This window comes from Pan paniscus, chromosome 12, assembly GCF_029289425.2.
Source record: "Pan paniscus chromosome 12, NHGRI_mPanPan1-v2.0_pri, whole genome shotgun sequence".
NCBI lineage: Eukaryota > Metazoa > Chordata > Mammalia > Primates > Hominidae > Pan > Pan paniscus.
The window spans coordinates 29248942-29264159 of NC_073261.2; the positions used below are offsets into that span (position 1 = coordinate 29248942).

At 43.8% G+C, this 15218-nt stretch overlaps 1 protein-coding gene across 2 annotated transcripts; it reads left to right on the forward strand.

Annotated features, from left to right (window-relative positions):
- Positions 1-16: 16 nt before the first annotated feature.
- On the forward strand, positions 17-14343 carry MITD1 (microtubule interacting and trafficking domain containing 1). Of its 2 annotated transcripts, none has more exons than XM_003805404.5 (7): positions 17-262; positions 9604-9705; positions 11972-12108; positions 12189-12275; positions 12970-13085; positions 14004-14064; positions 14143-14343. In XM_003805404.5, exons 1-7 carry the CDS (start codon positions 37-39, stop codon positions 14236-14238), a joined length of 825 nt encoding a protein of 274 aa, XP_003805452.2. In that variant the 5' UTR covers positions 17-36; the 3' UTR covers positions 14239-14343. The 2 variants fall into 2 exon arrangements, with proteins under 2 accessions (XP_003805452.2, XP_034809561.1); XM_034953670.3 differs by lacking the exon at positions 17-262 and adding an exon at positions 299-386.
- The last annotated feature ends 875 nt before the right edge of the window (positions 14344-15218 follow it).

Genomic DNA, 15218 nt, shown 5'->3' on the forward strand with positions numbered 1-15218 from the left:
GTCCCTAGAAAGAGAGCGCAGGCGCCTGGGTATCACATGACCACTTCCCGGAAGCGCAGCAGACCCGCTCAACTTCATCCTGGGTTGAGGCGGAGTAGAACTTCCAGAATTATGGCGGAGTCCGGGCTGAGGCAGGACCCGCAGAGCACAGCTGCAGCCACTGTGCTAAAGCGGGCCGTAGAACTAGATTCGGAGTCGCGGTATCCGCAGGCTCTGGTGTGTTACCAAGAGGGGATTGATCTGCTCCTGCAGGTTCTGAAAGGTGAGCAATGAGCCAAGGCGGGGAGGACCTGAGGAAAAGGAGCTGGTTCCTGCTGTGTCTGGGGTGAAGTGAATGAGTTAAAAATGATTTTTGCACACCACGAAGAAGCAGTTAAATACAGAAGGTGGGATATTCTACAGGACAACTGGGCCGCTTTCTTTTAGATCTTTAATAGATTGATGTCATCTAGAAAAGGTGGGGAGGCTACTAGTCTAGATTTTAAAAGACTTAAGAGATATAAGATATAACGCAATGTAATATATAAGCTTTGATAGGACCTGGATTTGTACGAACTTTAAAAGACATTTTTGGATCTATTAGAAAAGTTTGAATATAGATTGGGGGACATTAAAATTATTTTCTTAGGCAATATGATTTTTTTCCAAAACTTTCCTTAATTTTTAGAGATGCAGACCAAAGTGTTTTAGAAAGAGATGCTATGATGTCTTTAGTTAATTTTCCTTAAGCAAAAATTTCTTAAAAATCGAAGCTCTATTTGAGCAAAAATGCTAATTTAAAAAATTTCGGTGATGGGTAATAAGGGTGTTTATTATACGATTATTTTTAATTTTCTGTTTAAACATTTGCATTTAAAGCAAGCCAAAGTAAAATTATGTAGCGGTAGAAGAAGAAAAGTTTTTCTTAAACGGATGAAGTTCGGTGTGAGAAATGCGCAGGGTTGTGGAGGAAACAAGTGAGACTTTTCGTATTATTCAATGTTGAGAAATACCCAAATATTCCTTAACACCCAGCACAACCCTGGTTCACAGTAGACACTCAATATGTATGTATTAAATTGATAAGATCAGCTCCTGCTCCCCAACCCCCGACACTCCCGGTCTGGACTAAGCTCCCTCTGTTCTTTCTAGTTTAAGCTTCTTATAATTAAAGTGTTACAGAAGCTTTGAGGCAGCAGAGGGGAGCCCTTTATGGTTTGGTGCTTTGGTCAGAACTACAAACTCTACCGGCCGGGCGCGGTGGCTCACTCCTGTAATCCCAGCACTTTGGGAGGCCAAGGCGGGTGGATCATGAGGTCAAGAGATCGAGACCATCCTGGCCAACATGGTGAAACCCCGTCTCTACTGAAAATACAAAAATTAGCCGGGCATGGTGGCACGCACCTGTAGTCCCAGCTACTTGGGAGGCTGAGGCAGGAGAATTGCTTGAATCCGGGAGGCGGAGGTTGCAGTGAGCCGAGATCGCGCCACTGCACTCCAGTCTGCCAATAGAGCGAGACTCCGTCTCAAAAAAAAGAAAAATTAACTGTAAACTCTACCTTGCCTGGGGCATTATTTGATGATAATGATGACAGTGACAACAGCAATAAGCATAGCTATCACGTTTCAGTGCTGAGTGCCAGGCATTGCAGAAAACATTAAAAGCATGATCTCGTTTCATCCGTACCAATTGCCCTATCAAGTAGGAGTTGATGGTATTCTCGTTTTACAGCATAAAAAGTATTGTTCGCTTTCAAGTTCTGCCACTAGGAGGTGGTAGAGTCACAGTCGGAGCCCAAGGCCCCAACGACTCTGGTATACTGAATCCCAAAAGAGAGATGGTGTACTGTGTTGGTCAGGTGGAACACTGCTCAAGTTTTGGCTGCACTAGGAATCTGAAGCAGGAGAATCACAGTTCTGCTCTAGGGTGCTTCACCGATCCCGTAGAGGTTACAGAGACAGTGATGTCACATAGATGGGTTAAGACCAAAATGCAAATAGCGCTAATACAGGGAATAAGTGCCAGGAGAGAGATATCTATAGATAAACGCAATGAGGATTTAAACAGTTAAAGGTCATGTGAGGGTGGAAAGGCAGAGGTGGAGTTTGATTGGGGCTTTGGAGGAAAAAGAATTTCAGAAGTCAGAAATTCATCTAAGAGTCTTCAAATTCCTGTGCTGTCTTACGAAATAAGTAGTTTGGTTGAGCATGTGTCTGAAGAGGAAGAGTGAGAAGTAAAGTTTAAAGGTAGATAGAGGCTTGGATCACATTGTGGATGGCCTTGACTACCAGGAGATTTTAACTTATTCCACAGGCAAGGAGAAACCATTTAAGGTTTTTACAAAGGAGTAACATAATTGGAGTTGCATTTCAGGGCTTGTCTCTTTCAGGAATGTGCTCTTTTCTCACAGATATTTATTTGCATGGCATACTCTCTCTCCTATTTCAGGCCTTTACACAAATACCACCTTCTTTCTGAGGCTTTCCCAGACCTCCAGTGTAAAATTATAACCCCATCCCAGCACTCCCTGTCCTCCTTCATTATTTTATTTAATAGCACTTACCTCAATCTAATATACATGTTTTGCCAATTTATTTTTATTGTTCTCTTCCTACTTGAACAATAGAAGAGAATTTTGTCTGTTTTATGAACTGCTGTATCCACAGCACTTAGAACAGTGCTGGGCATGTTGTTCTCAATAAATATTTCTTGAATAAAGGACTGAATATGGCAAGGATGTAAAGTAGACATTAACCTGTAGAGACTGAAGTTAAGCAGACCAATTAAGGAGCTCCTGCTGGAATCAAAATAAGAGGTGAGTATAGCCATTATAGAAAACAGTATGGAGATTCCTCAAAAAATTAAAAAGAGAACTACCATATGATCCATTGATCCCATTACTGGGTATATATCCAAAGGAAATGAAATCATTATGTTGAAGAGATATTTGTACTCCCAAGCTTACTGCAGCACTATTCATAATAGCTAAGATAGGGAATCAACCCAAGTGTCTATCAGCAGATGAATAAAGAAAATATGGTACATATATACAGTAGAGTACTGTTCAGCCATAAAAAATGAAATCCTGTCATTTGTGACATGGACAAACTTGTAGGAAATTGTTAAGTGAAATAAGCCAGACACAGAAAGACAAATACCACATGATCTAACTCATATGTGGAATCTAAAAAAGTTAATATCATAGAAGTAGAGAGTAGAATAGTGGTTACCAGAAGCTGGGAAGGGCAGTGGGTAGGAGGAATGGGGAGAGGTTGGTCAAAGGGTACAAAATTACAGTTAGATGCCAGGTGCAGTGGCTCATGCCTGCAATCCCAGTACTTTGGGAGGCTGAGGTGGGTGGATCACTTGAGGTCAGGAGTTCGAGACCAGCCTGGCCAACATGGTGAAACCCTCTCTTAAAGAAAAAAAAAATTACAGTTAAATAAGAGGAATAAATTCTGGTGTCTTATTACACAATAGGGTGACTAGAGTTAATAATGTGTTGTATGTTTCAACATAGCTAGAATGAAGGATTTTCAATGTTCTTACCACAAAGAAACAATAAATATTTGAGATGACAGATATGCTAATTACCCTGATTTGATCATTACACAATGTATACATGTATCAAAACATCACATTGTACCCCATTAATATGTATAATTATTATGTGCCAATTAAAATTAATAAAACCTTTTTAAAAAGATGAGACATGACAAGGGCCTGAATGGACCAGGGAGATGATACCAGTATTAAGATAAGGAGGGGGCACTGGCACATGATTAGATATGGGAGTAAGGTTAATGGGAATCAAAGATGGCTGTAAGGGTCCAAGCCTGAGAAACTGTAGCGTAATGATTGAAGGATGGGTCTATGTGTGAGACACTGCCAGCTGATCAAGGACAATGACTAAGACTGAACTACTACATAATTTAAAGTCTAGCAAGGTTGAGGAAAGGTTGTGTTTTGCTTTTATTTGGGCAGGAGAGGGATGGGGGAAAGCTAGAATGAGCTCTGTGGAATCAAAATTATCAGCATGAACTCATGGTTTTTAATATTTATATAGATGGACAGAAACAAATACATATAGATGTATGTATATATAGATGTATGTGTTAGTAAGCCTACATATACCTCCTAGCTGTATTGACTGAGAGGGTCTAGAAGTAGTGGTGGGACTCCCCCAGCAGCAATGAACACAGCTAGCACCCAGAATTTGGTTTCTCAATGCCATTCTTCAATAAAAGTGACCGAGGCTCCTTGGAAAAGTGTATTTCAGGGCTGGGGCAAAAAATAAACAAGATGAGTTTTAACAAATCTTTTGGCTTCCCTGGGCCACATTGGAAAAATAATTGTCTTGGGCTACATGTAAAATACACTAACACGACAGCTGATGAGCTAAAACACACACACACGCACACACACACACACACACACATACACACACGCCTCATAATGTTTTAAGAAAGTTTACGAATGGCCAGGTGTGGTGGCTCACGCCTGTAATCGCTGCACTTTGGGAGCCCTAGGCGGGTGGATTGCTTGAGGTCAGGAATTCAAGACCAGCCTGACCAACATGGCGAAACCCTGTCTCTACTAAAAATACAAAAAATTAGCCGGGTGTGGTGGCAGGCACCTATAATCCCAGCTACTCCGGAGGCTGAGGCAGGAGAATCGCTTGAACCTCGGAGGCGGAGGTTGCAGTAAGCCGAGATTGCACCTCCAGCCTGGGCAACACAGCGAGACTCCGTCTCAGAAAAAAAAAAAAAAAAAGTTTATGAATTTGTGTTGGGCCTCATTCAGAGCTGTCCTGGGCCACATGCAAGAGTTGGACAAATTTGGTTTAAAACATCTTGTGGCTGTGCATGGTGGCTCATGCCTGTAATCCCAGCACTTTGGAAGGCCAAGGCAGGCGGATTGCCTGAGCCCAGGAGTTCGAGACTAGCCTGGGCAACATGGTGATACCCCATCTCTACAGAAAATAGAAAAGAAATACAAAAACTAGCCAGGCATAGTAATGTGTGCCTGTAGTCTCAGCTACTTGGGAGGCTGAGGTGGGAGGATTCCTTGTGCCTGGGAGGCAGAGGTTGCAGTGAGCCGAGATCATGTCACTGCACTCCAGCCTGGGCGACAGAGCCAGACTGTGTCTCAGCGAAACAAAATGAAACAAAAAAATCCTGAATCAAAATGTAAGGACATAATAGCAATGGGGGCTTGACAAAAGGACACAGGAACTAACATGAAGGAGATGTCAAAGCCAAAGCTGATAAAATTTGAGCAGGAAAATGATAGTATTGGATTATAACTCATAGAGTAAAATAAATATCCCTGAGCCCATACTATTTAATCGAATAAATAGATTGGGAAGGAATGACGGAAATAGAAAACCACCATTTTGCAAACATCACAGTCATAGTTGTTGCAGGCAAGGACCATCAACAGATGCTAAAATTAGTGGGAGAAAGAGTGATGGGAAGCAGGATATCTTTCCATAAGGTACTTACAAATTACAAAAGAGAAAATAGTGATTTTACAGTGGAGAAATCTGAACTACACCTTTACCAAATGGTCAGTTAATATCATCAGTAGTAAGACACATCAACATCATGTACCCACTGAGCAAGGCACATCACTTCTGTGATTTTCTTGCCAAAAATGCATAAACCAAGTCTAATGATGAGAAACATCAGACTGTCCAAAATGAGAGACATTCTGCAAAAATAACTGACCAATATTATTCCTAAATGTCAAGGTCATAGAAGGCAGAGAAAGATTAAGGAACTAGCCTCTCCCTCTCCCGTCTCCCTCTCCCGTCTCCCGTCTCCCTCTCCCGTCTCCCTCTCCCTCTCCCTCTCCCGTCTCCCTCTCCCTCTCCCGTCTCCCTCTCCCTCTCCCGTCTCCCTCTCCCGTCTCCCTCTCCCGTCTCCCTCTCCCTCTCCCGTCTCCCTCTCCCTCTCCCGTCTCCCTCTCCCTCTCCCGTCTCCCTCTCCCTCTCCCGTCTCCCTCTCCCTCTCCCGTCTCCCTCTCCCTCTCCCGTCTCCCTCTCCCTCTCCCGTCTCCCTCTCCCTCTCCCGTCTCCCTCTCCCTCTCCCTCTCCCGTCTCCCTCTCCCTCTCCCGTCTCCCTCTCCCTCTCCCTCTCCCTCTCCCGTCTCCCTCTCCCTCTCCCGTCTCCCTCTCCCTCTCCGTCTCCCGTCTCCCTCTCCCTCTCCCTCTCCCGTCTCCCTCTCCCTCTCCCTCTCCCGTCTCCCTCTCCCTCTCCCGTCTCCCTCTCCCTCTCCCGTCTCCCTCTCCCTCTCCTTTCCACGGTCTCCCTCTCATGCCGGGCCAAAGGTGGACTGTACTGCTGCCATCTCGGCTCGCTGCAGCCTCCCTGCCTGATTCTCCTGCCTCAGCCTGCCGAGTGCCTGCGATTGCAGGCGCGCGCCGCCACGCCTGACTGGTTTTCGTGTTTTTTTGATGGGGATGGGGTTTCGCTGTGTTGGCCGGACTGGTCTCCAGCGCCTAGCCGCGAGTGATCCGCCAGCCTCGGCCTCCCGAGGTGCCGGGATTGCAGACGGAGTCTCATTCACTCAGTGCTCAATGGTGCCCAGGCTGCAGTGCAGTGGCGTGATCTTGGCTCGCTACGGCCTCCACCTCCCAGCCGCCTGCCTTGGCCCCCCAAAGTGCCGAGATTGCAGCCTCTGCTCGGCCGCCACCCCGTCTGGGAAGTGAGGAGCGTCTCTGCCTGGCTGCCCATCGTCTGGGATGTGAGGAGCCCCTCTGCCTGGCTGCCCAGTCTGGAAAGTGAGGAGCGTCTCTGCCCGGCCGCCATCCCACCTGGGAAGTGAGGAGCGCCTCGTCCCGGCCGCCATCCCATCTAGGAAGTGAGGAGCATCTCTGCCTGGCAGCCCATCGTCTGAGATGTGGGGAGCGCCTCTGCCCCGCCGCCCCGTCTGGGATGTGAGGAGCGCCTCGGCCGGGCCGCGACCCCGTCTGGGAGGTGAGGAGCGTCTCTGCCCGGCCGCCCCGTCTGAGAAGTGAGGAGACCCTCCGCCTGGCAACCGCCCCGTCTGAGAAGTGAGGAGCCCCTCCGCCTGGCTGCCACCCCGTCTGGGAAGTGAGGAGCGTCTCCGCCCGGCAGCCACCCCGTCCGGGAGGGAGGTGGGGGTCAGCCCCCCACCCGGCCAGCCGCCCCATCTGGGAGGGAGGTGGGGGTCAGCCCCCCACCCGGCCAGCCGCCCCATCTGGGAGGGAGGTGGGGGGCTCAGCCCCCCGCCCGGCCAGCCGCCCCGTCCGGGAGGTGAGGGGTGCCTCTGCCCGGCCGCCCCTACTGGGAAGTGAGGAGCCCCTCTGCCCAGCCAGGAGCCCCTCTGCCCAGCCAGCCGCCCCATCCGGGAGGGAGGTGGGGGGGTCAGCCCCCCACCCGGCCAGCCGTCCCGTCCAGGAGGGAGGTGGGGGGGTCAGCCCCCCACCCGGCCAGCCGCCCCATCTGGGAGGGAGGTGGGGGGCTCAGCCCCCCGCCCGGCCAGCCGCTCCGTCCGGGAGGGAGGTGGGGGGGTGTCAGCGCCCCCTCCCGGCCAGCCACCCCGTCCGGGAGGGAGGTGGGGGGGTCAGCCCCCCGCCCGGCCAGCCGCCCCATCCGGGAGGGAGGTGGGGGACTCAGCCCCACGCCCAGCCAGCCGCCCCGTCCGGGAGGGAGATGGGGGGGTCAGCCCCCTGCCTGGCCAGCCACCCGGTCTGGGAGCTGAGGGACGCCTCTGCCCGGCCGCCCCTACTGGGAAGTGAGGAGCCCCTCTGTCCGGCCACCACCCCGTCTGGGAGGTGTACCCAACAGCTCATTGAGAATGGGCCATGATGACGATGGCGGTTTTCTGGAGTAGAAAGGGGGGCAAGGTGGGGAAAAGATTGAGAAATCGGATGGTTGCCGTGTCTGTGTAGAAATAAGTAGACATGGGAGACTTTTCATTTTGTTCTGTACTAAGAAAAATTCTTCTGCCTTGGGATCCTGTTGATCTATGACCTTACCCCCAACCCTGTGCTCTCTGAAACATGTGCTGTGTCCACTCAGGGTTAAATGGATTAAGGGCGGTGCAAGATGTGCTTTGTTAAACAGATTCTTGAAGGCAGCATGCTCGTTAAGAGTCATCACCACTCCCTAATCTCAAGTACCCAGGGACACAAACACTCTGCCTAGGAAAACCAGAGACCTTTGTTCACTTGTTTGTCTGCTGACCTTCCCTCCACTAGTGTCCTATGACCCTGCCAAATCCCCCTCTGTGAGAAACACCCAAGAATGATCAATAAAAAAAAAAAAAAAAAGAAAGATTAAGGAACTAACACAGATTGGAGGAGACTAAGGACACATAACTAAATGCAATATGGGATCCTGGACCAGAAAGCAAACTTTCATTAGTGGGAAAATTGGTGAAATTCAAATAAGGTTTGTAGATAAGTGCATAGTATTGTTTCCGTGTTAATTTCCTAGCTCTGATACTTGTAGTATGGTTTGTAATATGTTAACATTAAGAGAATCTAGGTGAAGGAGGTTATCTGTACCATTTTTGCAACTTTTCTGTAAATATAAAAAATTAACTCAAAATGTTTTTTAAAATGAGAGATTAAAATGAAATTATTGGCTGGGCACTGTGGCTCACGCCTGTAATCCCAGCACTTTGGGAGGCCGAGGTGGGCGAATCACCTGAGATCAGGAGTCGGAGACCAGCCTGACCAATATGGTGAAACCCCGTCTCTACTAAAAATACAAAAATGGGCCGGGCACGGTGGCTCACGCCTGTAATCCCAGCACTTTGGGAGGCCGAGGCAGGAGGATCACTTGAGGTCAGGAGTTCGAGACCAGCCTGACCAACATGGTGAAAACCAGTCTCTACTAAAAATACAAAAACTAGCCAGGCATGGTGGTGGGCGCCTGTAGTCCCAGCTACTCAGGAGGCTAAGACAGGAGAATTGCTTGAACCCGGGAGGTGGAGGTTGCAGAGAGCCGAGATCATGCCACTGCACTCCAGCCTGGGCGACAGAGCGAGACTCCGTCTCAAAACAAACAAACAAAAAATGAGATTATTATGGAAAATATAAGCGATGTTGAAAGGAAAAAAGGGAAGGAACAAGAAGTGATTTGTTGACTGATTTGGGAGGAGGGGTGGTTGGGTAAAACTTTATGATCATGTATATTCAAAAATAACATTTTTGTGGTAGCTGGAAAAATGTGCATTAACTATAATGGGGAGGTCTGGAAGAGTAGCTGGTTTTGTGGAAGATAAATATTTTTTGCTATCTTTTAATTATGCAAAAATTTCAAACTTGTGGGTAGTTAGGATAAAATAGTGCTCAGACATGAGTTTGACATGTAATGAGCCACCTTTCATCCCACCAGATTTGATGTCCCAGAGATGAGACATAGTGTCAAGAGCTCCCACTCCTAAACCAAGCTGCATCACGCTTCGTGTAAATATGAAGGTCTTGTATGTTCAAGCCAAATTTGAGTTTATTGTGTGTGTTTGAGGACTGAGGCAAGCCATACTAGAGGATAGGAAATTTGTAGAAAACTTGAGAAACTGAAAATAATGCCCAAATTAAATAGAAAAACTATTTTGATACTTGATAATATATATTTTTAAATTTGTAGGTACCAAAGATAATACTAAGAGATGTAATCTCAGAGAAAAAATTTCCAAATACATGGACAGAGCGGAAAACATAAAGAAGTACTTGGACCAAGAAAAAGAAGGTAAAGAGGTTGTTTTAGAAAACGCATCCATAAACAACTGTGACCATGCATTCACCCAATGTTTCTGGCTCCTGCCCTTTGGAGCTCTGTGTGGTCTGGACCAGTTGTCCCTGGGAGCTTACCGGATTTAATCTGTATTTCCACTCCCATACAGGAGTTGTTCTTAATTTTTTGTTTGTTTGTTTTGGCTTTTGTTTTTAGTTGGGGGTGGGAATATCAGACACCCCTTTGAACATCTCATGAAAGCTATACTTACTGGAGAATGTTCCATGCCATTTTTAAGGGGTTCACAAATCCCTATGAAGCTTATGTGTGGACCCTATGTTAAGAAATACTACAGGGAATGCTGAATGTAAATTGTGTATTTTATTTATATTTCCCTTTATGAAATGACCAAAATCATGAAAGAAGCTAAAGAAACTCCTGGGATTTCTCTCAGATTTTGTTGTGAATCAAAACACCTCAGGAGTTAAGCGTTCCTAATGATTAGAGGTCAGGTAGGTATTGTTCCCTATTATTAGTTCCCTACTCCTAAGCATCCAGTTTACAAATGTCTGTAAATGGCCATTTCCACCCTTACCTGAGTGCATACTTGCTGCTTTCTATAGCCAAAGGTACTGCTGCCCTCAAAAGCCAGTGCCCCCAGGCCCCAGCTTTTCTTCCTCTCTATACTTTCTACAGCCCTTTCCCCATCTCTTCCTACTATCCTGTATCAGTACATACCCTGGGGACCCCCCACTGAGCTCCTTTGTTCAGTGGGAATAAAGTTATGTTTCCTTAGCCCCGATATGAAATTTAGAATGAAATTTTACTCCAAAACATTGATGAAATATAGTACCTTCAGCATTGTGGTTTTGAGTACATGGAATTAAATTAACCTCTATGCGGCTATCTTGGCTTAAAAAATAAGGCATAGTTGCCAACGTTATCTATGTGGAAATATTTGGAACAGAATCCAAACTACTGATTTTTAAACAAAGTGTAAAGTATAATTTAGGGGCTACCATTAGGGTTTTTTTTTTTTTTTTTTAGACGGAGTCTCGCTGTGTTGCCCAGGCTGGAGTGCAGTGGCGCGATCTCTGCTTACTGCAACCTCTGCCTCCTGGGTTCAAGCAATTCTTCTGTCTCAGCCTCCTGAGTAGCTGGGACTACAGGCACCTGCCACCAAGCCTGGCTCATTTTTGTATTTTTAGTAGAGTTGAGGTTTTGCCATATTGGTCAGGCTGGTCTCTAACTCCTGACCTCAGGTGATCCTCCCGCCTCAGCCTCCCAAAGTGCTGGGATTACAAGTGTGAGCCACCACGCGCAGCCAGGGGTCATATTTTTTTAAAACCTTAAAGGTTTCTGATAACTTTTTCAATGTTCATTTTGAATGAACAAAAGCAATAGATCTATCCTATTGATCCTGTGACATCCCAGTCTTTAGCTTATTAAGAAGTACTATAAATTTCTGTTTAAAACTCTACACGTGCCAAGAAAGACTTTGAAGCTTCATATTATACTGCATTAATGTTTTTTCTTTTTTTTTGAGGCAGAGTCTTGCTCTGTTGCCCAGGCTGGAGTGCGGTGGCATGATCTCAGCTCACTGCAACATCCACCTGGGTTCAAGTGATTCTCCTGCCTCAGCCCCCCAGGTAGTTGGGACTACAGGCACCTGACATCATGCCTGGCTACTTTTTATATTTTTAGTAGAGCTGGGGTTTCACCATGTTGGCCAGGCTGGTCTCGAACTCCTGACCTCAAATGATCTACCTACCTTGGCCTCCCAAAATGCTGGGATTACAGGCATGAGCCACCGCGCTCTGCCCTGCATTCATGTTTAATACTCACTTTAGTTATTAGATTGCAAGACATAAAAAGACAAGTCTGAAGAGGAGGACCAGATAGCCACTGAGTTTTAGTATGTGGTGCTACCCATGGTGACAGGAAGTTATTGGATACCTTTATATATACACTACTCCCTTCAACAAACTGCCTGGTCTATAGGATCTGGCTCAAGGACCTGTTCCAGGAAACCTCTAGATTTTCCCCCTTGCCTAGCCTCTGTGAAGGCAGAAATCACTAATGGAGTGGTTTGCCTTAAATACCTTTGTACGTGTAACATCCTGCAATGTATATGATATTTAGTAGGCATTCAATAAGTATTTGCTGAATAAGTTAAAAAAATTAATATGTATCTGATGCTGATTAATCACTCTATATAAAATACAAAATGTGTTAAAAAAAAATGGTCACTGGTTTTACTGTTGAAGCCTGTGTTTTATAGATGGAAAATATCACAAGCAAATTAAAATAGAAGAGAATGCAACAGGTTTCAGTTATGAGTCACTTTTTCGCGAATACCTTAATGAGACAGTTACAGAAGTTTGGATAGAAGATCCTTATATTAGACATACTCATCAGGTATGTGAACATACTAAAATATAATGAAATATCATATTCAATGTACTAAATTAGTAATAATCCATTCTAATGTCTTTTAGCTGTATAACTTTCTTCGATTTTGTGAGATGCTTATTAAGAGACCATGTAAAGTAAAAACTATTCATCTTCTCACCTCTCTGGATGAAGTAGGTACCTGAAAGCACTTACTCTTTCTTATTAACTTTATTCAGTTACAAGATGTAGTCCAGTCAAGGAGAACACAGATGCAGTGCTTCAGCTAGATTTGTTTCCTTGGGAATTAACTTATTATCTAACAGTATGCATAACATGTCATAAAAAAAGTTATTGATTTTAGGATGCTGATTTTGTATTTGGCCACTTTGCTAAATGCGCTTATTCAAATAGTTTGTTAGTTTAGTCTCTTGGATATTCTGGGGGGCAATCACACTGTCTGCACTATGGACAATTTTGTTTCTTTACCAATTATTATATCTGGGGGATGGTAGCATGATATGATATGGTAGTGGGCATCTCTATCTTGGTTTTGACTTAAAATAGGAATGCTTCTAAATAATTATGATTTCTACGATTGATTTCAAAAGCAGTCAGCTCCACCTGGATGACTAAAACTATTCTAAACTACATTTAAGGAGACAGGATGGAGTTATGTTCACATTAGAAAAAAAGATGATTTTGATAAAAACAATTGCTCTTTAAACTACCTCACATTGTTTGGTTGTTTTTTTGAGATAATAGACATTGAAACTAGTATAGAACATTTCCATCTTAATCCACCTGTGATATAGATTGTATAGCTTAGAGATAATTTAAGATAGTAATAATAACTGCGGCAGATAATCGTATTTTTGCTATTAACAGGGCATTGAGCAAGTGCAGCAAAGTAGAGGGCTGCAAGAAATAGAAGAGTCACTCAGGAGTCATGGAGTGCTGTTGGAAATTCAATACTCTTCTTCAATACATGACCGAGAAATTAGGTTAGTCTACAATAATGTTTTAATTTTTATGCAGTTGATATATACTTAAAATTTTTGTAAATGTTTTATATAATTGCATATATTTAATAATTTATAAATATTTAAAATTCAAATAAAACTCCATTTAGTACTTTTTCACTTTTGAGAAGAAAAAAAACACTTGGCTTTCTTTTTTACAAAGTAAGCCAAGTGTTTTGTGTGTGAGTTTAATATTTCCTAATGGAATAATATTTACATGTTCTGTGTCATATAGAAAAAGAGAATACTTTTCTGTCTACTCAACTGTATATATAGTGTTATGATATTAGGATAATTTATTTTCTAGTGAACTTAATATTTACTTAATGTGGCTTTACTTCTTATGGATTATTAAATATTCTAGTAGGCATAACAATTTGCTGAGTCTATAAGAAAACAGAATATGCAGTTATTTTAGTGATATCTTCCTTTTGTTTAGCACAGTGGTTATGTTTATAGCAAGGGCACTCAGTTTTAATAAAAACTTAATCACAAACTAAATATGCAAAACAGATGAAAATGCAGCTGCTGTAGTTAAAGCAGAGGTCAGGGTCCAGGGCTCCTCCTGCACATTCCCCATCTCTAGGTAGGGGAACTCTTGAAACACCACCAGTTTCCCTGAATACACTTTGCCACCACTTGTTAGGAGAACACGAAAAAGTTTTATCAATAAGCTGAAATTCAAGATTAAACTATCAGATAATTAAATCAACTGATTCTATGACTGTTTTCATTGTGGACACAGCTCATAATGAACCCCAGGTATGATTCAACTCATGCCACTGGAGGAAGTGGTTTGCTTTGTTAGGGGGAAATTTTGCTGACACTTAATACACTACAGCTTTATTAATAGTCTGACTTAAATGTCTTGAATATAATACTATATACTAATTTCAACAGGTTCAACAATGGATGGATGATTAAGATTGGAAGGGGACTTGATTATTTTAAGAAACCACAGGTATGATATAATCTTATGAATAATGTGTAGCACTGTTTTTGTATCATTTTTAATGATACTCTTTTCTTCTCTTCTTAGAGTCGTTTTTCCCTTGGATATTGTGATTTTGATTTAAGACCATGTCATGAAACAACAGTGGACATTTTTCATAAGAAGCATACAAAAAATATATGATGGGTGGTAGCCTAATTTGTATTATGTCTACTTTAAGTGAATATTGGATTTTTTTAAAAGATCACTTTTATAATGTATAACAATAAACTTTTATATTTCTACTAATTTATGGATCCATCATTCAGTTGTGGGAACAATCCTAAATATTTTTGTAAATATATTACTCAGCAGATTTACAATGTTTCTTTCAAGTAATACAGCTAATTTAAACATTTTACCAGCTTCTCTGTTACTTGGCTGCAGGAGCATGTCAACAAATAATAAGCATCTATTAGGAAGATGAATTAGATCTTAATTTTGTCTGTGGGAGTTTTAAGTCCAGGAGGGAAAGACACCATGGATTAGAGTGCTTTTAAAGAGACAGATGGAGCTTGGGCAACCTGTATCAGAAAAAAAAAAAAAAAAATTAGCCGGGCATGGTGGCATGTGCCTATAGTCCTAGCTACTTGAGAGGCTGAGGTGGAAGGATCACTTGAGCCTAGGAGGTTGAGGCTGCAGTGAGCTGAGACTGCACCACTGCACTCTAGCCTGGGTGACAGAGCCAGACCCTGTCTCAAAAAAAGAAAAAAAAAGAAAAAAAAGAGACAGATGGGCTTGGGGTCTAATAAACAGGAAAGTAAAATGTTAATTTTGTTACAATTAAGATAACTGTCTTTGGTAAACATTTACCATCATGCAGTTGTGCAGTATTACCTAACTCCATGAAGGCAAATCAACCCATTCAGTTATCCAAATGCATTTTGCAGCTCATTCACTTTGGCTGGCACATTTGTAAAGCCTTGCAGCTTAGAATCAACTGTTCTGGGTAAGCTTTTCATCCAGATGCCAGTTGTGTGGTTGGAGACAGAATAGATTCCATGCAGACAGGCTGGAAGAGGGGTTGTATGCTAGAGGTAGTGGGCGGTCCACAGCTCAAAGAACATGCTGGCTGGGCACAGTGGCTCACGCCTGTAATCCCAGCACTTTGGGAGGCAAAGGCA